The following is a 20541-nucleotide window of genomic DNA, read 5'->3' as shown; positions in this document are numbered from 1 at the left end:
GGACCTGAAGCTTAGAGACCAAGGGCATTGCCTCAGGTCACACGGTCCGTGTCTGACTAAGACTCACTGGGGCACCCCGCAGCCCTGCCCTTTGCTCTGGGACCCATATCCTCCCAGCTGGCCCCTCACACCTGGCCTCAGGTAAGGCTGGACTCTGGGCTCCTGCAGGATAGAGCCAAGAAACATAGTCTGGGCCAGGTGGCCTGTGAGAGCCATTCCTCCTCTCCCCTTCACTCAGCTCCTGCCACATCAGAAGTGGGGCCAGGGTGGCGGCCCCTGGGGAGGGTGGCGAGGAGCCCAGTGCAGCCCCCTTGCTGGGGAAGCTGAGGGAAGCAGTGTGGGCGTGGGCAGGTGGCTGGGTTAGAGGCCAGGGGCTGGGACCCGGTCCTGCTGGGTGGGGCAGGTGTGATGACCCCTGGGGGTGACTTGGGAGGTGTTGGGTGCAGAGGTGGGGGTCTGGGCACCAGACAAGGTCAAGGCTGTGGTCAGGGCACTTCAGGTACACAGGACGAGGTGGCTGGCGGTGGGCACAGTTTATTCCACTTCATGCAGACACTGACCCACACACACAGGAGCTTAAAAATAATACATTGAACCACACAGTGTCTGTCCCCCACTTTCCCCGGAGACACAGAAAGACACTTGGCTGAGTGGGTTCGGGGTCTGAGGGTCCAAAAGCCTCCGTCCTGGGACAAGGCAGCAGTGTGGGCCCAGGTGGTGGTGGGGGCAGTGTCCTTTCTCCCCAGAGAAAAAGTGCAGAGACAGGGCTGAGGCCCCAGGCAGGGAGGCCCCACTCTCGACAACGATTGGCAGCAGACAAGCCGGGCAGGGTCCTTCCCGGTCTTTGCCCTGAGGGCCCGTCCGTCTGGCTGTGGGCCGCAGCTCTCTGGAGGCGCGGGAGCCCTGGGGCTGGCCCGGCCTGGTGGGGAGGCGGCGCCCGGGAGCTGGGGCGCCTGGCGCTCACTCCTGAGCCTCGTCTGAGCGCCACTTGAGAGTGTGGTCCTTGTGTGCGTCGGGGAGGATCTGGTTGCGCATCCCTCCGAGCAGGTTGGACGTGGCCTCCGTGGCCAGGATGAGGGGCTTCACGACCGTTGGGGGCAGCTGGCGGATCACGCCCCCCACAGCACCCGTCAGTCCCTTCTGCTCGTGGCCCCGAGACGCCACATCACAGATGGTCTGAGCTGTGTCCAGGATGCCCTGTGGGGGTGGGAGGTCAGTACAGCGGTCAGGCTGGGCAGGTCGGTGTGGGAAGCAGGGCTGGGCCTCCTTACCTCTCGGACGGTGTCGTAGGCCTTGGCCACTCCCTCCCGGAGGTCAGCTGGCTGCTGGCCCTTGCGCAGCCTTCGCACAGAGCGCTTGTCCTGTAGGGATCGGGAGATGGGCGCCGCCGGGGACAGGATGTCATACACTGTCTCAGCTGTGGCCTGGAGGACATGGGGGACGCCGGATGAGGAGAGCCAGCCCAGGCAGACATGACTCACCCCTAGGCCCCGGCGTAGGCGCCCGTCCCTCCCCCTCCCCCACAGCCATACTCTGCTGAACTGCTCCTGGGGTCCTGCCAAGGCTCACAGCAGCCAGGTCGGGGGCTTCAGGGGACTGCACGCCTCCTCAGGGGCCGCTCCTCATGTCCTCTGGACCCAAACCCCTCCTCTAGCTGACCACCATGTCCGTGCACCCCACTGCATCTGGGCTGCCCCAAATGCAGCTTGCCTGAGCTGGGCACCTTGCCTGCCCCACCCTGTGCCTTGCCTGGCCTCACCAGCTCCACAGGGCAGCCCTCCAGAGACCAGGGGCTCCCCCTCGCTCACTCCCACAGGTCAGTGAGTCTATCACTGAGTCCAATCTGCTTTCTGTCTGAGGCTCCTCTCTTCTCTGCCCCTATATCTCTCACCAGGCGTCACTCCTTCCCACCCAACCTCCTCACCTGCTGGTGCCACACCCCAGCTTAATGCCCTGGGAGCGGGCCCTCAGATGCCCGTCTATTCCTCTAGCCTCCTCTCTAGAGACCCGCCCCCAACCCCACAGGGCTGAGCTGGTGGGGCCCAGGAAGCACCGTGCTCCTCCCGAGTCTGCATGCTCACCCCCACCTGCTCTGACCACCCACAAACGCCCGCCCATCCTAGCCCCCCTACCACAGGATTACAGCTGAGCACAGGATAACAAACTGGGGGTTCACCCAGGCCTAGCAAAGCTCGAGGCCTGAATGAACCAGGGCCAGTCTTGGCCTCAGTTTCCTTGTCTGTAAACAGAGCCCCCCACTTCCCTCCCCTCAAGAAACAGCTATGAGCAGAGGCCCAGGGGGCTGTAGAGCCTGGGGGGGGGCACTCACCCTCCCCCATGGGAGCCACTGTAGCTTCAGGACACCTGGCTGTGGGCTCCAGGCCAGTCACCTGGCCTCTACTCTCCGTGACTATTCCTCATACAATGTTCTGTACACCCTGACTGCCCACCTTCAGCAGAGCTTTGGGGACAGAATCGGGTGCTGTGGCAGACCCTCCCTGCCTTGCTCTGCCCCGCACAGCCAGACGCCAGGTGCCTACTCACCTGGATCGCCTGCACCAGCCGGTTGCTGAGTTCCAGGGCAGCAGAGGCCGTGGACGAGCCAAAGGATGCGGCCCCCCGCTGCAGACCCCGCATAAGGCGCCCGTCCTTCCTGTACTGTTCGATGGGCAGCCACAGGAGGTCGCGGAACCCTTGGACTGGGGGGATGGAGTTGTTAGGTGCCCCAGGCTGCATTGCCTCCGCACCCTGCTTTAGGACCTCCCCCAACGGTTTCCAAGGGCAGCTGCTAGGCTGCCCAAGAGTACAGGCAGTTTCAAGAGCCCCCAAAGGCAGATACTCACAGAGCTGGACAACTGAGTGCATGGGGCCCACGCCCCCCAGCAGGCCGGGCAGCTGGTTCTTGCGGATGTCCTGCAGCCACTCATTGAGAGCATAGCCCAGCACCTTGTCCACGCCCAGGAGCCTGGGTAAAGGAGAGGATGATGGCGTGGGGCAGAGCCACACACCGAGGGGTCACAGGTCCAGGAAGACCTGAGGCACCCCAACATTCCCCACCCAGCCTTGTGCGGAGGGATGCCTGCACCCATTTTACAGAGGAAAAACAGGCCCTAGAGGGGTGATGTCTTGGCTAAGGCCACAAAGCCAGTCAGGAACAGAGCAAAGGGAAGATGGGGGTCTTGGAGAGAGGCTGGGGTGCTGGAGCACATGGAGGGCTCACCCGTGCCGGCAACAGAGCCGCTTTAGCTTCAGTTCGGAGCAGTTGAGCTGAGCCAGGCCAATGAGCAGGCCGGCGAACGTGCCCTGGGGAGGGAGAAGGGGCTCGGGTTTGCATGGTGGGGCTCAGGGACCCGGCCAGCCCACAGGAGCGACCCAATTCAGCAGCCGATGGTACCTGGATGCGAGCCCTGGCCTCCTGGCCCACAAAGACCAGGCCACACCTGAGCGGGACAGGGACCCCAGAGGATGTGACCCATAGGGCTACGCCGCCTGATGGACCCACTTACCACCTGGTCCATGGTGATGTGCTTGCCGTGGTAATCCAGCCATATGGGCACCTCGGATGTGAAGCGGAACTCCCTGAGGGTGAGAAGGGGGGTCCTTTAGTCACTGACCTGTCCCCTTGCAGCCTGGCCCAGGGCCTCCAGCCCAAGGCCCTACCTGAAGTAGATGGGCTGCTGCTCAGAGGAGCCTTGTCCACTGCCTGCGGCCTCTTGGATGCCACTTGTCTCTACGCCCTCGGGCTGCCCTTCCTGGGGGCTGCTTGGCTGGACTCGCGTCTCAGGGTGAGCTGGGGACGAGGACAGAGGGGGGATGGGCCCAGGGGTGGCTGGGAGGCAGGAGGCTGAGACCCTCCCCTCCCCGGCCCAGCCTCTCACCCTCAGTGGAGCTCTCTGCCGGGACCATGGGGTTGATGCCAGCTGCCAGGCTGGTAAAGAAGTCCTTGAGGAAGAGCAGGGCATCCTGCGGGGGAAGGGGTGGGGTGCAGGTCAGGCTCACGGGCTCAGGGGCAGCACGGCTCACCTCGGGCCCGCCCCCACCCAGCCCACTCACCTGGTCCACGTTGAGCCTCAGGGGCATCAGTGAGACCCGAAGACAGCACTCAGGGCCACCCAGGTGGGTAGTGGGGGCCACGTGCAGCGCTTTGATGGTGAGCTAGGGACAGAAGGTGAGCTCTGGGTGCCTGCTGGGCCTTGGGCCCGGGTTCCCCAACCCCCGCCACTGACTTGCTCAGTCCTGCGTCTACGCAGGCTGTTCCTCAAAACTGGCCAGAGCCCTCCCGTCCTCCCAGGCTCGCCTATAGCCCAGGTTTGTGTGCACATGCATGCGTGTGCACGTGTCTGACGGTGGGGCCCTGCTCCCTGCCCAGGTGGACGGTGGCGCTGCCCGCAGTACCATGTTGGAGTGGGCGCGCCGTGGCATCCGCTCACTCGTGTGCAGGTACAGGAACTTGTTGATCCGGGAGGAGGCGAGCCGGTCCCGGATTTCCAGCTCCTGCACAATGAACACCTGGCGCGACAGGGGCTGCTCCTCCAGCTCCTCACCTGGGGCCACGGGGCCTGGGGCTGGCTCCACTGGGTACACCTCGTGCTGGAAGCTCACCTGCAGGGTGGATGGGGCCCTGAGCCGGGTAGATGACACCGGACAGGGAGGGAGGGCTTTGCCCCTCCTCTCCCAGCCATGCTTCCTGCGCACAGCCCCTTCTCAGAGCCAAGCCTGGCTGCCTCCTGGACACCTCTACAAGGACATCCCACAGGCATTTCAAGCCCACACGGTCACACTGAACCCGACCTCCTCTCCGGAATCTATGTGTCCCCCTTCCCACGGCCTTCCTGTCTGCCCCGGTACCCTCAGCACAAACACTGGATTGGCCTTTACCCTCCAACCTCTCCAACCTGTCTGTTGGTTTTGTTTCCTCGAAACGTCTCTAAAATCCCTCAGCACTTCTGCCATCTCCATAGCTGCGACGTGGTCTTGGATCTGCTATCACCTCGCCCCTGGACGGTCCCCCTGGTTGTCCAGCCCCTTCCCCGCACACCCAACGGGATCCTCATAAAGCACACCTACCCACCTCATGCCCTGCAAATCCCTCACCTGGGCCTGCCAAGGCCTGGCCTCGCCCTCCAAAGCCCACCCCATCTTTGCTCCCGACGTGCCAGCGGCACTGGCCTCTCCACTGGCCCTCCAACAAGCCAACGCCTTTCTCATCTTCAGGCCCTTGTTCTGGCCTTCCCTGCCCCTTGCCCGGCACTGGCTCCCTGTCCCGTCAGGCCTCAGAAGGGCATCCCCCGAGTTCTCTTAGCACAACAGCCCTGGGAGCTGGGAAGTGGGTCTGTGCAGGCTCACTCACTCAGTATGTGACATCAACGCCACCTCTGCCATTTCTCAGGTCCGCCTGGCCCGCTCTCTCTACCTCACCCACATTCAGTCCAGCAGCCCCACCTGTGTTCTTCCCACCGTCAAAACCTCTTCAGAATCTGACCACTGTCGCCTGCTCTGCGGCTGCCATTCTTCACGGCCACCATCTCATGCTGACTGTATCTCACTCTAGTGAAAATTCAAACCACACCGTGGTCTGCAGGGCCCTGGGCAGCCTGGTCCTGGTCGGCTGTCTGGCCGTGTGTCCTATGGCTGCCCTCCCTGCTCACTTGCAGTCTCGCCCGCCTCCTTGCTGCCCCGGCTCATGCCAGGGATGCTTCCCGCTCGCAGCCTTTGTGCTGCACTCTCTGCCTGAAAAGTTCCTTCCGGTTCACCTCCTCTTTGTGCAAAGGGTACCTTTTCGTAAGGACGTCCCTGCCCGTGCCCAGCACTCCATGCCCCCTCCCTGTTCTGCTTCCTCAGAGAATGTATCACGTTTGACAGTCTGTCTGTAGTTTATTGGGCTCCCTGCACTACCAGACAAGTGGCAGGAAGGCAGGCCTTCGGTCTGCATCCTGCACACGCAGGCCCATAGGAAGTGCTGGCTGAGCGGCAGGGATGCGATGGCCTGCTGTGTCCTACTCACCTTGCTGAGCTGGATCTCCATGAGGACGTGGTGCTGTCTCCCACTGCCCCCCTGTGTACGCCAGGAGTTCTGGGGTCGGTTGGGGCCGGAGCAGCGGGAAGGGGACCCCCTGTGGCCCGTGAGGCCAACTCTTGCCCTGGGAAGAGGGACAGGGGACAAGGTGACTTGAGGAACCCGTTTCCCTCGGTCCCTCCCCTCAGAGAAAGCCTTTCGCCAGGGGCAGGAGACCCTCTCCTGGGAGGTAGACGGGGCAAGGAAGGAGGAAGAACTAAGGCCAGTGAGGTGAGATCTGGCTCAGGGTTACCAGCTGCCCAAGGTCAGGGCTGGACCCCAGCCCAGGCCCTGTCTCCTGGGGGGGTGGGCCCCGTTGTCACAGCAGCCACTTGCATGTTTTCCTCCTCACCTGTGGCCGGGGTGGGGGCCAAAGTCTCGGCCCCCATAGAGGTGCCAGACAAGGGAGACCTCACGCAGCACCACTCGGGTGCTGGGCACCGGGAAGTGGGCGGGTGCCCGCAGCAGGTCTGTGCTGCCCAGCGGCCGTGAGAAGTGCCCATCCTGCACAATGACGGGGCCTGGACACAGCTGTGTCACCACGGGTTCCCCGTCTCGGGGCTGCAGGGAGAGGGCAAGTGAGCACACGTGGTACAGATGCCTTCCCCAGTCCAGGCTACCTTCCATCCGTTTCTCCTGTCCTCACGTTTCCCTCCCCATTTTTGACAAAAGATGACCGTCACGGGTCACCGTCCCCACAGCCTATGTCTGAGTGTTCCATGTAGGAGGCAGCTGAATGCCCCTTGCTCCTGCCAGCCCTGTCTCCCTGGGACCTGGGTCTTGCTTGCATGTGACATTCCCAAGGTACTTGGGAGCCAGGAGGCCAACACCATTGTAGCCAAAAGGTGCTCCTCAGCCTCCCACTAACCACTCTGCTCCCTTCCTCCCTACTCGATGTCACAGTCCCTCTGCCCAGGATGCCGTGCCTGCTCTCTTCCTCTGGAAATCCACTCGCTCCTTCAAAGCCTGCTGTTAGGGCTGCCTCCCCAGGAAGACCCTCCCAGCCCCACCACCTCCCAGGGGTAGTGACCACCTCCTGCCTCTCTCACAGCGGGAACTCTGGAAGCGCCTGGAACTGAGCCACCCGCTCCCACCACTTCCTGCCCCTGCCCAACCTTGCCCGTCACATACCGGGATGCCCAGGCCAGGGGCATCAAGGATGCAGAACTCGTCACTGTCCAGAGTGTCTCCATCCTCCTCCTCTTCCTTTTCATCTTCCTTGGTCTCTGAGCAGGACCCCAAGCTGCCAGCAGGGGCCCCAACAGGGGACGAGGGGGGCTGGGCCCCACTCCGTTCACCTGGGAATAAGTAGACCGACACAGGAGAGGCCTGAGGGAGGGGACCACCTGTGGGACAGAGAGACTGGTTTGAGGGGACATCCGACGACGTGGGTACTGATGGTGGCCACTGGTCCCAAAGCTGCCCCACCGCACCTGAAGGCTGCGCCAGCTCCCGCAAGCTGCGCTCGGTGTCCAGGAGGGCATCGGTCAGGTCCCGCTGGTTGATGAGAGCCGTCTCCACTGGAGGGCATGAGGGCAGGGAGGCAGGGCTCTCCGAGAGCTGGCCAGGCAGGGGAGGAGTGGTGAATGAGTGCCAGGAGGGAGGGGCGGCCCCCAGGGCTTCCCCATGACCAGGCCCCCCCAGGGGCCACAGCAGGAGAGGGGGCCGGCAGAGCTCTGGTGCTCTGTGTGGCCAGGCCTCACCTGTACCTTCTGGCCGGCGATCTCTGTGGGACTGGGGGGCCGGGGCGGGGGGTGTAGGTCGCCTGTGTCCATTACATACTGCAGCAGGTTGACTAGCAGGGCGCAGGAGTCCGCACAGCTGTGTACGTGCACCACGTTGTTGGAACAGCGAAGCTCAAACAGCGGCTGGCTCTGCAGGGGCGGGGCCAGGGGTTGGGGGCGCCATGAGCCCGGGCTCTACCCCAGTCACAGATAGAACCGGCTGGGTCTTCCCTGGGGTGGTCAGCCTGTCCAACAGCCCCACTGAATGGATGAGCACACAGAGCCCACAAAGTGGACGGGGCTTGGCCCCAGGCCACCCGAGGAAGCGGAAAGCTGTCACCAGAGTGAAGGGCTTCCTGAGCCCCGTCTCCTTTGCCCCTGACCTCAGCTGAGCCAGGTGGGGTCTACTGCCTCCATCTGCCAGATAAGGAACCTGACTCCTGAGGCCCTACTTTTGCCCCGGCCTTCGCTGCCCTCTACTGGCGGGGCTCACCCTGAGGGACACCCAGGGTGCGCCTGGCCCTTCCCAGGAGGACCAATGACCACAGCCCAGCAAGGAAAGGGCACGCAGTGACCGTGACCTGATTCCAGGCCCAGAGAGCAGAAGCGGAGTGATGGTGCATGGGGGAAGGGTGACTCTGGGAAGGCTCCCTTGGCCGCTGCACTGCTCTGGCTTTGAGCATCCTGGGTAATAGCCACACTTACCAGTTTGCCCTCAGTGCTCCCCTTCCAGGTTTTGATCACGAGCTCCAGGAGGTCAACATCCAAGACACAGACATAATCTGAAGCAGAGGGCAGGACACATTGCTATTGCCTCCTCACAGCCAGCTCCTGGCCCACCACCAGACGGGAGAACTGGGGATTTATCTGGGGACAGCCATTATGTGCATGCACACGTGTGGGTGCGGAGAACACGGCCAGCAGCTGGGTGGGGGGGGGGGAACGTCGGTCCCTCAGAGGGGAGGGAGCCCAGGCCGGGACCTGCCCACCTCGCCGCAGATCCAGGGTCTCCACCTCACACTTGTCGGACAGGTACAAGGCTGAGTCGTCGAGGATAAACCTGGTGGGGAACAGGGCTGAGAAGGGCCCGGAGCCGCTGCAGGGGCTCCCAGAAGACAGGCAGAGGGGCCCCCACAGCAGGTCCCAAGCCCACGAACAATTAGTGCTGGGCCCTCCCTGGCCTTGGTGTTCTTGTCTGTACAATGGGGAGAACAGGCCTGATTCCCCGTGCTGCAGGACAAGATTTATCCTTCTCCAAGTACTTCCAGCAGCCCTGGGACGGAAGGGTCCTGTTTTCCCTTCCAGCATTCACTGTTCTTTTCAAATAAGTCCTTCTTTCAATGGTAACATAAATACAAGCTCCTTTAACATATTTTAAAATATCACAATAAAAAAGAAATGATCCCTAATCATAATCCCAAATTTGATATACATCTCCTTCCAGTCTTTTCTATGAAGCCATGCAGAGATGTACATACAGATCTCCTCATCAATCTTTGTTTTAAACACATGTAGTTTTTATACCTGGCTTTTTTCAGTAATCACTGTCTTATGGCCATTCCCCAAGTTTTTCGATGTTATTCATCGACTTGACTGTAAAGGTCGGGTGGGCCATGCTTCCTGACTCAGGTTGTAATTTGGGGCGTTCGGACTGTTTGTGAGTTCTAGCTGTTTTACACTACACAGACATTCTAGTCCACCTGTCTTATCCTTATATCCTAGGACAAACACCAGAAGTGGGATCATCAGGTCACAGGTCGTGAACACGTGTAAGGCTCTGATTCTGACGTCTGAATGCCCTTCGGAAAGGTGGAACCAACGCTGAGAGAAGGATTATCACCTGAATGTACAGAAAGGCTCAGAGAGTGGCCTGAGCAGGTTAGGACCTGGGGGAGTGGCAGCTGCAGCTCAGCTTAGCTTGGATACATTGGTGGGGGGACGCGGGGGGGTGGGCAGGGGGCTGCATACCTGAGCAGGAAGGTGGAGGTGTCCATGATAATGTTACTGGAGAGGGTGAAGGTCTCGGCGGTGAGAAGGACACGCACAGGGAGGTAGAGGGGCCTGGGGGTCACAGTCAGGCTGGGGCAAGCTCCTTACAGGTGAAAGCCTGCCCCCTTCCCCAGCACTCGGCCCTCCCCGCCCGGGTACCTGTAGTCCACGGCGCAGGAGAACAGGTGTGTGTGTAGGACAGTAATGACTGTTGGGGGCAGGTAGCCCAGCACAGGGTCATCCAGAACATCTAAGAACTCCAGCAGCTTTGGGGTGCAAGGCAGGAGAAGTAGTGAAGATAAGGGGGGGCTCTTGCTTCTCTAACCCCCTGCCCCAGCACGGCCCAGCCCATGGCCCTGGCGCCGGCCTCCTCCTAGCCTAGAGACCCATCCAACCATGCCTCCCTGGCTCACCTGGGAGTGCCAGCTCTGTTCTGGTAGGGTTATGTAGTGGCGCAGGGTGGCTCTGTGCAGCCGCAGTGTCACCAGGAACTCCTGGGGGTGGGGCACAGTCAGCGCGGTGGGAGCCCAGCCCACCACGCACCAGGCAGGCAGTCACCCAGGCCGTGGGTGGGCAGAAGCAGGGCTGGCTGTACCTTGACATTCTTGTGGGGGTCCAGGTGGATGCGCACAGCAGTGGACAGCATGTGGGGGCCCTGGCCCTTGCGTCCCGAGGCTCCCCGCTCTGTCACCCCTTCCTCCGATGGGTAGATAGTTGGGACCAGCTGGGCTGGAGGTGCAAAGCTGGGCAGCTCCAGGTGAATGGGTAGCAGGTAGTCATCCACGGCCGCTGGGGAGGCATCTGGTGAGCCCCCTGCCAAGCCGGCCGATCGCCCCCACCACCCAGGGCCCGTGTCCCTCGTGAAAGCCCCAGCACTTGTCCATGGGCCCTAGAGACCCCTCGGCGACTGGCCCCCAGCCCTCACACCTCGGTGGTAGAGTGTTGCCTTTTCAGCCTCCAGGCAGAAGTAGCCGAGTCCCGGCTGGCCTCGGTACTGGGATACACTGAAGATGGTGCCTTGCTCCACATCCAGCACCAGCTCACCGTGCACAGCCTCCAGCCGCCTCCCACCCTCGTCCTGCAGACAGCACATGGCTTGGCCTCACCAGCTGCACCCAGCAGTCCCCACGCCCTCAGGGGCGAAGGGGTCTCCTGGAGCCCGGGCGTGACTGGGACCAGCTCCAGCATCTGTCCAGACTCCGCGGGAGGCCTGGGGCAGCATTTGTGTCTTTTGCCAGACAGGAAGAATCACCTCTGTCCTTTCTGCCTCCTAGCATCACAGGCGCCCATCCAGACCCTTAGCACGGTGCCTTACGTACAGCAGGTGCTAATAAGTGGCTGACAGGTGTGTAGGGACAGGTGGGGTGGCGTGTGGGTGCTGCGGGCTGGACAGGCCACACTCGGCCCCCACCAGGGCCTGTTTCCCATATTCCCAACTTGGCATTGCTCACACTGGTCTTGTTCTCCTGCCAATGGGGGCTCTGAAGTCAGGGGCTCACTTCCGCCGGGCTGCCCTCACCTTGGTCTCACAAAGGGCTGTGATCCGACCCTTCAGCACCGTCACCAGTGTAGAGAAGGAACTCTGGGAGTGAGGGCTCGCGGACTCGGGGGCGGGGGCTTGGGGGGCACCAGACGCTCCCACGGAGAAGAAATGTGCATCTTCATCATCCGAGTCAGAGTCTGGGGTGAGATCAAGGAGGCAGGTGGGAAGGCGATCTGGGAGGGCTGCCCCCACCCCCACCCTGCTGGAGGCCTGGGAACCCCGCCGGGCACCCCTCCTACCCAGCTTGAAGGCTGACTTGCACATCCTGAAGTTGTCATGCCAGAAGCCCGAGGGGCCTGGGAAGGCAGGGGGATGGGTGGCAGGGGCGGGGGCGGGAAGCAGGTCCGCAGGCTCCCATAGGAGCAGGTCATTGTTGATCCTGAAACAGGCAGATGGATGGTGGCAGTGAGGGAGGCCCGGGCTGGCCCACCCCCCCAGCCGGCCTGCATCGCCACCTGTTGTAAAGGCTCTCATAGACCTCCTTGCTGGGCAGGAAGACATGGGCGCTGGGCAGGACCACTTCCAGGCTGCAGCGTGACAGTGCCAGGGCCCGGCTCTGGAAGGCCCTCATCTCTTCAGGGTCTCCAGGAATCACCATCTAGGTGGGGAAGCGGGAAGGTGTCAGAGATGTCGGGCCTGCTGCTAGCTCAGGAATCAGACCCAGTTCTGCACTCTGACCTATCATTTATTCATTGTCATTCATTCATTCATATGAGCCAGGATGTACGACAGCCATTCAGTCTCTGCTGGGCTGTATGACAGCCATCTCGTGTGAAGCGCTGACCACATGCTAACCCTTCTCTGACGGCCTCACGTATGTTCACTCCTTTATCCTCAGTACAGGCCTATGAGATAGGTCATTAAGAAACTCATCTGTATTTAACTCTCCAAGAGGTTAGGGAACAACCCTGAGTAGCAGAGCCTGGATTCAAACCCGGACTGGCCCAAAGGCCAGGCCCTTAACCGCCTCTCACTCAACCCTCATCCCCGTCGGAGAAGAGGATCCGAAGCCCAGTGCATACTGCCGATAATGGCTGATGGGATGCGGTGTCGCTCCTCCCTCCAGGGCCTGCTCTCACTCCCAGGCCCTACGAGCTGGGGTACGTCTGACTCCCCACTGACATGAGATGATAGGAGAAACGAAATTCTCATTGGTGCTGGGTCACATCACCTGGTGTCTCAAGGAGTCCTTTCCTCCTGGCCCACAGCCACCTAGTGGCTTCCACAAGATGCAAAGTGTCTCAGGCCTCACCTCCTCCGTCTCGTACATGGTCCTCTTGGAGGAGAAGGGCGAGGGCTCAGGCTCCTGCAGTTCGCATGGACTCTCAACCGACAGCTCCAGCTCCTCTCCCTTCTCTGGGGCCACTTCCCACTGTGCACTGCTCATCTGAGGGTTCAGGGTCACCACTACCCTGCCGGGGCATAGGTCTGTCATTGGCCTGCAGGGCCCCCCAACCCCTAGTCCCACGTGGCCTCCTGTTGCCCTCAGTAGCAAAGTCCTCTCCGTTTGCCCCTCCCAGGGCCCTACTTACTGGGGCAGGAAGTGTTTGCGCCCAGGGCTCTTGGGATCCAGGGCTTTGGAAACCCGCAGACAGGGGACAGGTGGTTTCTCTCCATCTTCGTAGGTGCCTGGAGCGGGTGGGGAAAGGTAGGGAGTGGTCACTGCTGCCTTTCCCCACTTCTCCCTCAAAGCCAGGAGGAGTCAGTGGACGGTCAGTAAACCGTCCTTTACTGTTTACAGACCTGCACCCTCCCTCGTGCAGCAGCCCAGGGATAAAGGGTCCATTCTGCCCTGTTGATGCCCCATAGAGCTAGTGAAGCCTGGGCCCGGGTCTGCCCCGACTGTGACCCAGCCCCTTGAGTAGCCCCAAGCCCACCTCTCCCAGAGGCCGGACTCCCTGCCCCAGGTGCTGTTCCCCGGGGGGCTCTCACCATGTAGGTCGGAGCAGGTCAGTTCCAGGCGGGTGGGGCCTGGGGGACCAGGCCCGCTGCTCAACTCTGACCTGAACTGGGGCTCACTCAGCTCCAGCCGCAGCTGCTCGGCCCGCACAGCCCGGCCCGCCCAGGGGTCCCGCTCCGGCCGCAGGTCGGCAATGGGGAAGCGCAGTCGCAGTGTGGCCCGCGGTGCTGATAGCCGCACCACTGTCTGCTGCTCGGCAGCTGGCGGGGGCTCCATCTGCGGGAGGGTGTGTGGGTCACAGCTGCCACCAGAGCCCCCACCACTATGATCACGAGCCTCAGGACCAGTGCCCCTGTGCCCTGGCTAACTATCTTACCAGCAGGCTGGAAGGTGGCTCGGGAGGGGGTACGGTGGCCAGGCGCAGCAGGGCAGTGAGCCGGTCTAGGGCCCCCAGCTCTACATCTGCCTGGAAGTCGGCCAGGTCCAGGGCCAGTTCTGAGTGGCAATGGCAGGCAGCTGGGCGCCGGGATCGGCTCTGAGGGCAAGGGTGTTCAGGTCAGCGAGGGCTGTGGGGTAGGTGAGGGCAGGACAGGAAGGGGCCCCCTTGAGCAAAAGCAGCGCCCTCCCAGGTGGTGGTGAGAAGAGCTTGGGCTAGGGACCCTCACCACCCTGCCTGAGGCAGACGATCATGCGTGTTTAATAAAAGCCACCAATACCCGCCACTCCCAGCCCTGGAGGCCAGCAGGGGATTCCCACGATGAGCCAAGGGAAGGGCAACCAGGCCAGACAAGGGCCCCCCATGGGGTGGTACACTCTGCTTGGAGCACAGGATAAGAGTGTGGTGGGTGGGAGCTGGGGTCGAGGGGGTGGGGTCAACATGCCGTGGGAAATAGGCCTAGAGTGGGGTAGGTTACCTTGGGCACACGGCGCAGGGTCTGCGTGTGGCGCAGGTGGGCGCAGGGCCGAGCTGAGGCCTGGGAGCCCAGGTTGCTGGGGAAGCTCAGGATCTGGGAGGAGACGCAGGAGGTAAGAGGGGCAGGCCGAGTCCCGACCCCCACCCTGGCCTCCAGGCCCTGACTGCACACGCGGCCTTGGTCCTCACCTCCGTGTACTCAGGCTCCGAAGTGCCCCTGGGCCACAGACACTCCAGCACCTCGAGCTGCCCGAAGTGCACTTCTGTGCTGGTGGTCCGCCGGCCCCTGCCTGTCCGCAGCTCCCAGGACAGCTGCACAGCTGCACCCGTCAGCCTGTGGGGAAGAAGCTGGGAATCAGACGGGGGGGTTTGGGGGACTGAGGGAGTCTCTCCTCGGGCCCCTGCCTTGGGCTTGTACCGGACATGGCTACATGGACAGGCCCTCTGGAAGCGCGGTCGGAGATGGTGGAAGTCGCGGGAGCCGAAAGGCCCGTCCTTGGCGGCATCAAACTCGGCAAAAAAGTGGGTGGTGAGGTCAGGAGGTCCGGAAGACGGGGCAGACGTCTGAAGCAAGGTCAGGGTCATGCCCCCCAAAGTCATCTTCAGCAGCGAGTCAGGGCGCAGGGTGTCCGGGAGGGGTGTGGGGGCCGTCTTGCCTAAGGGGACAGAGGCTTCACCAGGGGCTCCCCAGAGCTCATGGGCACCCCAGGTAGAGTGACGGTCAGATATCTGGCTGGGGGCTGGTGAAGCCCTGGCCTCGCTGGGCGGGGGCTCTGGTAGGAGGCTTGGCTAGGCAGGGGTGACCCAGAGCTTTGTGGTACCAGGCACTGAGCCCAGGCTCAACCCTCATCAGGGAGCTAGAAGGCCCAGAGGTGATAAAGTTCTCAGCCCAGTACCTGACACACACACAAGCTATCAGTAAACATCGGCTGAAACACGCAGCCCAGCAAGGTCAGGTTTTATAACCCCCATTTAATGGAAGGGGAAACCGAGTCTTGGAGAGTTGAAGTGCTTGCCCACGAGCACTAACTGAAACCTCGGCTCTGTCCATTGCATCGTCAGCCTCCCCAGGGAACCAAGTCACCCCTGGAGGGACCTCTAGGCATCACTGGCGGCCTCCCACATACATGCGACATCACACTAGCACCGAGGCCTCTTGCCAGTTCTTCCTGCCCCTGGAGCACTCACCAGTTGGGTGGCCCTGGGCAGAGAGCCGGCGGGGGGTCATGTCACTGTGCACGGAGGAGCCCAGGTCTACGTCGGACAGGGAGAGCTCAGAGACGGCCGAGGCCACACTGCTCGTGAGGCCCGCCATGGAGAAGAAGAGGTCTGCGGGCCAGGGGAGGGGGTCAGGGACAGTCGGGCTCGGCCGGCTCCCTGACTCCTGAACCCACACTAGCCACCCCGCCAACCACTGGGTCTGATCCCACACCCACCAGTGCTGTCCAGGTTGACAAGGGGGTTCATAAGGGGATCTGGGCTGAGGGGCTCGGCCACAGCCCCTGCTTGCAGCTGCTGGTTCAGGTCCTGCTCAATCAGCCACAGGTCTTCAGCACCTAGTGGGCGGCTCTTGTTCAGCTTGTCAACCAGGCTCTTGGGGTCTACAGAAGAGGACCCTACCTTGTGTTAGTTCAGCCTGGCCGGCTCCTCCCCAGCCACCCCACCCTCTGGACCACCCAGAGGCCTCACCTGCAAGGCTCATGGCACTGAGCAGTTCCTGAAGCTGCTGGAGCTGCCGTGGGGTCAGGAGCAGGTGTAGGGAGCCTAGTTGTCCAGCCACCTCCAGCTAGGGGCAGAGGGAGGCAACCATGGAGCCTATACCTGCCACCCAGCCCCCCTGAAGGCCACTGCCCACCTGCCCTCACCCTAAGGAAGTAGGATGCCAATGCCAGGTTAAACTCTCTCACCAACCAGCTGTGTGACCCTGGCCACAACATGACCTCTCTGAGCCACAGTTTTTCCAGTTGCCAAGAAGGCAGTCATTTCCCCCACTCAAAGACCCTGCTTTGTCCTCAGGAAGGTAAGTATTGCGGAGGATTTGAAGGTGGATCATGCTTCTGCCTCCCCAGGGGCCCAGGGACCCACCTTGGGGCCTGGGAAGGCCTCATTCTGTTTCAATTTCACTGTCAGCTCCATGTACCCTGAGCAGCTGCCAATCTGCAAGGGGGGTTCTGGAGGTTCTTCCTAGGACGCAAGAGGAGATAGGAGAGGAGGGGTTGAGAAGATGACATCAGAGATGGTTGGAAGGGATTGGGCGGTGGGGGTGGGCAGAGGGATCAAAGGCCAGAGAGGGCAGGAATGAGAAGGAGAAAGAGACTGTGGGGATCAGTCAGCCCACCTGTGGGGGGAGCTCCTCGAAGTGCAGGCGGACTCCCGCCAGCTGCAGCAGCTTATGCAGGAAAGCAGGAGGCTGGTGCACATCCACCGGGGGCGCCTGGCTTGGGTCCCGCACTGCCTCGTCACAGTATTCTAGTCTGGGGAGTGTAGAGTCAGCGCTGGCCCTGGCCACCCTGGGGTCCCCCACCCTGCAGCCCCTCAGCCCGCACAGTATTCTGTTCTAGGGGTTTGGGGTCAGAGAGCTGCCTCACCACAGCCAGGCCATCCGGGTCCTCCGCGGCCAGCCCTGGCTCCTCAACCCCTCCGCCTGTAACCTGATTCTAGAGCGTCTCCCACCACTCCGGGCCTGCACCACCTGGCCCCTGGATCCCACTCTAGCCTCACAACACAGCCCACCTCCCCCTTGCTATAGCCACCACCCAGGCCATTTCCCAGGAACCTGGGCTGGAGGTGGGGCAGTGCCAGGGCCCCTCTTCCTCACGCCAGCCCACCCCACCCCGCCTGCCCTACCTCTGCACGTGGACTTCCACGGCCACGCCATGCGCCCCATCACCCGGTGAGTGCTCCACCCTCACGACAGTGTCCAGAAAGGTCACCTTAATCCTTCGCAGCACTGAGGGGTGAGGAGGGGTCTCAGGTCAGGGAGAGCTGCAAGGGGCAGGGAGAGATTCCCCTTTGGGGCAGCAGGGTGGCCATGTTGTTGTCTAGGGCCGGTGTCCTGTGGGCCACAGAGGGGCAGGGAGCAGGGTGGCCGGGAGGGGCCCGCTTACCAGTCTCGATGGTCTGGGCGAACATTTCCAGGCCTTCCAGGGGCTGCGGGGGCTCAGAGGGCTCAGGCAGTCCCTCCCGCAGGCACTCCTGAGCCAGCTGCAGGCTCGTGGTCATACAGGAGGTCCAGCTCTGTGAGTCGGCAGCCCCCGGCCCTGCGGGTAGGAAGAGGGTCTCAGGGCAGGCAGGCCCCCGTCAGCTCCTGGGTGCCCAAGCCCACTCCCACCACCTGCTTCCCCACCCCTCACCCCAGCCTTACCCTGTCCTCACCTGGGCCCTGGCGGGGCTGCAGGGTGAGCTGGAGGCCTGACACACGCACGGTGCAGTGGTCGGTGAGCAGCGCGGCCCAGGGTACGGCCACCTCGATGGAGCCCACAAAGCCTTCCACCAGCTCCAGGGGTGAATCTATGGACTCCAGCACCTCGTTCACAGACTGCAAGCAGGCAGGGGACAAAGCTGGCTCGGGGGAAACCCCGAACCCAGCTGTCTCTCCCAGGCTGTCGCACCCCTCGTCTGTCTGCTCCACCTTGGAGAGTGCCCTGGCGCTCCTGGATCTCCCACACACTACCTACAGGTCCTACCTTTGCTCATGCTGGTCCCCTACTTTCGGCAGGCCCTATTACTGACCCAATCTCTCACGCCAGAGAAGGGGAGAGCTGAAGGATGAAGAGGAAGCCAGGTAGAGGGAATGAACCGTGGCATGTTCCAGGCACGGGAACAGCACATGCAAAAGTCCAGCAGAGGGTGCAGCACCCCACGTTCACTCTGGGCAAGCAGAGTTCGTGGGGGAGTATCAGCAGACAAAGGCAGGGGCCTGACCTGAGCGGGAGGGGCCAGTACCCTAACTCCAAACACTTGGTGTAGCTGTGTACCTCTCTCGGAAGCACAAGCCTGGGAGCTCCTTGAGGGTAGGAGCCCACCTTTCCATGTGACTCCAGGCACTCTGTGTGGTGCCATCCAGACAGAGCCTCAGTAAACACTTGTTGGATACATCAATAAACAAACACATGGCAGAACTAGAAGGCCCATAGAGATCAAGTCCAAATTCCTCATCAAGAGATCCACAAATGGGGAAACTGAGGCCTAGAGACACGAAGGGACTAGTCTAGTTACCCAGTGTACTGGGACCCAGGCCTCTCCTCATTTCATCCCAGAGTCCCCCGAGACACTGGGCTTCTTCAGGTGGTCTTCAAGGGAGGGGCTGTAGGCCAAGCAGCTGGGAGGAGGGGGTGGCTATTGGAAAACCACCTGCATTCCTCCAGGGCTCAACTCGTCCTGGGAGGCCAGCCTGAAAGCAGCCTAGAGCCAATTCAATCCCAACAGGAGGGCAGGGCAGGAGGGGTGGGAGTGTTTCCTGGGACTGGAAGTAGGAAGCGGCAGCCTAGAGGTCTGAAAAAGCTTCCAGCACTGGGATTCACAGGCAGAGGCTCCTGGGAGGTGCCCCCAAATCTGGACTCAGGGGTCTCCTCCTACCCCATGTTCACTCAGGAAGGCCTGGCCTACCCCTAAAACCCAACTTTTCTGCCCAGATTGCACTGAGGCCAGGTATGCTGTCTGCCCAGCCAGAAAACTAAGAAGCCCCTGCGCCCTTGCCCACCCCTACTGCTCTGAACTGTAGGGTTGACCCAGGGCCAGCCCTGGGCTGGTGTCTCTAATTGGTGGCTCCTTAGTAACTTTCCAGGTCAGCTGAACTGTGAGTCATGGCCCCCAGCCTCAGGTCCGACCCAGACCTTACTCGGCCTCTCCAGCATCTCCCCCTCCTCCTCCCTGCCTGAGGCCAGACCTCTCTGCCCTTCCCGAGGCGAGGCGGGGGGCTTCCTTCCAGGTGGAGATGTTCATCCCCAAGCCCCTCCCCACACACCCGGAGATCCATCCCACTCTCCCAAAAGCAGGAAGTAGGCAGTAGCAGCAGCCACACGAGGTGTTGATCAACACTGTTGCTGACGCGATTGTTGACATCCACATCCGGAGGCGAACCCCACCCACTGGGCCCAGGATTGGAGGGTCAGGAGGTCAAGGCACCTTTCCCACAGGTGCAGGTGTCCTCGGCGGGGCTCCGGACCCCTAACAGCCTCCTAGAAAAACTGCATAGCCGCAACTCTATCATTGCCTGTGGCCTGGTCCTACTGGAATCCCCTAGTTCCTCTGCTTCCCGCTCACATTTTCCTTAGGCCCTCCATACCACGCTGCTCAACTCAGGCCCCAAACTCAGTGTGCTTATTCTGGCATTCTCCAGACAAGTGACAACCCCTCCCCAGCCTCAGTTTCTCCTCCTATGAAGTGGAGGCAGCTTTTGGCTCTGGAGGCGATCAGCCGGGTCCCTTTGCCGCCTGGAAAGGGCCGGACTTCCACGGCCTCAACACGCCCAGTACCTGGTCCCTCGGCCCGACCCTTTCGCGGGGAGCCTCAGGTCGCTACGGCCCCGCGCTCCCGCCCCCTTCCCCTGCTCGGGCCTGGTTCCTCACCCAGATTTCCAGGTGGATATCCCGCAGGGCAAACGCTGCCCTTGTACAGATCGAGGCTGAGCTGGTCCAGGCTGAGGTGCTCCTGGAAGAAGTGACCCAAGTAGTGGTGCAGCAAGTAGCGGCAGACTCGCTCTTTCACACAGTTCGACCATGGCCACAGCCATCGTGACATCTCGGAGACCGCCGGGCCAGGGCCGCCTGCGCTTGCCGACCTCGGCGATCCCCGCCCGGCTGCGCGGTTCACTAGAGTCCCGGGCTTGCCCCGCCGCTTCTCTCAGCGCCAGGCCGCGCCCCCGGACGCTCAGCCACGCCCCCCACGCTAACTGCCATTGGCCATTGTAAAGGGCGAGGCCTACTGATTGGCCGAGGGGGCGGAGCCATCAGGCGCGAAAAAGGGACTGGGTTCTCCGCTTGTTGTAAGTTCCCAGTCTTGATTTACGCTTGCGTGTAAATTCTGTGTGGGAGGGACCTTTAACCTCCCTTCTACAAGCCTGGGAAGGCTGGTTGCTTGAAGTGCCAGCCCCGCAAGGAATGCGCATGTGCTGACTCGTCCAATTAAAGTAGTTGGGAAGATTTAAAGGGACAGTGTCTCATAAAACTTCGTTGAGAGCCTCCCAGAGGAATCAAGTCGGTATGAGAGCCCCAGTAGGCATCTAGATACAGCGAATAAACATTTGCATTTTACAAAACGCTTTACCATTCTTTACTTCTTTCAAACCTCATAACAACACTCTAAGGTAGAAATTATAGTCACCATTTACAAATTTATAACGGTTGCTGTGAGTGCATCACCAAGGTCTTTTTCTACTCCTAACCTGTAAAGCTTGGCAGATTTACTGACCCTCCT

The 20541-nt window shown here is 61.6% G+C and overlaps 1 protein-coding gene across 1 annotated transcript; it reads right to left on the bottom strand.

The window, feature by feature from the left end:
- Positions 1 to 518: 518 nt before the first annotated feature.
- ATG2A (autophagy related 2A) lies at positions 519 to 20109 on the bottom strand. The gene is given in 42 exon segments (XM_033120437.1): positions 519 to 1197; positions 1272 to 1424; positions 2545 to 2699; positions 2844 to 2965; positions 3221 to 3303; positions 3507 to 3579; positions 3661 to 3790; positions 3879 to 3963; positions 4054 to 4155; positions 4396 to 4602; positions 6005 to 6140; positions 6408 to 6616; positions 7187 to 7401; positions 7489 to 7615; positions 7759 to 7929; positions 8485 to 8561; positions 8769 to 8839; positions 9748 to 9840; positions 9928 to 10034; positions 10182 to 10262; positions 10364 to 10557; positions 10696 to 10846; positions 11288 to 11448; positions 11551 to 11690; positions 11767 to 11909; positions 12564 to 12723; positions 12844 to 12940; positions 13244 to 13487; positions 13588 to 13746; positions 14126 to 14218; positions 14314 to 14458; positions 14543 to 14780; positions 15313 to 15453; positions 15561 to 15725; positions 15814 to 15910; positions 16210 to 16308; positions 16463 to 16598; positions 16972 to 17074; positions 17232 to 17384; positions 17500 to 17662; positions 19695 to 19724; positions 19726 to 20109. Coding segments are annotated over 42 exon segments (5787 nt in total). The 5' UTR covers positions 19867 to 20109; the 3' UTR covers positions 519 to 960.
- Positions 20110 to 20541: the final 432 nt, after the last annotated feature.

This window comes from Rhinolophus ferrumequinum, chromosome 11, assembly GCF_004115265.2.
Source record: "Rhinolophus ferrumequinum isolate MPI-CBG mRhiFer1 chromosome 11, mRhiFer1_v1.p, whole genome shotgun sequence".
NCBI classification, from domain to species: Eukaryota; Metazoa; Chordata; class Mammalia; order Chiroptera; family Rhinolophidae; genus Rhinolophus; species Rhinolophus ferrumequinum.
The sequence above is the reverse complement of the archived record's forward strand: the minus strand, read 5'-3'. Positions and strand labels throughout refer to the sequence as shown.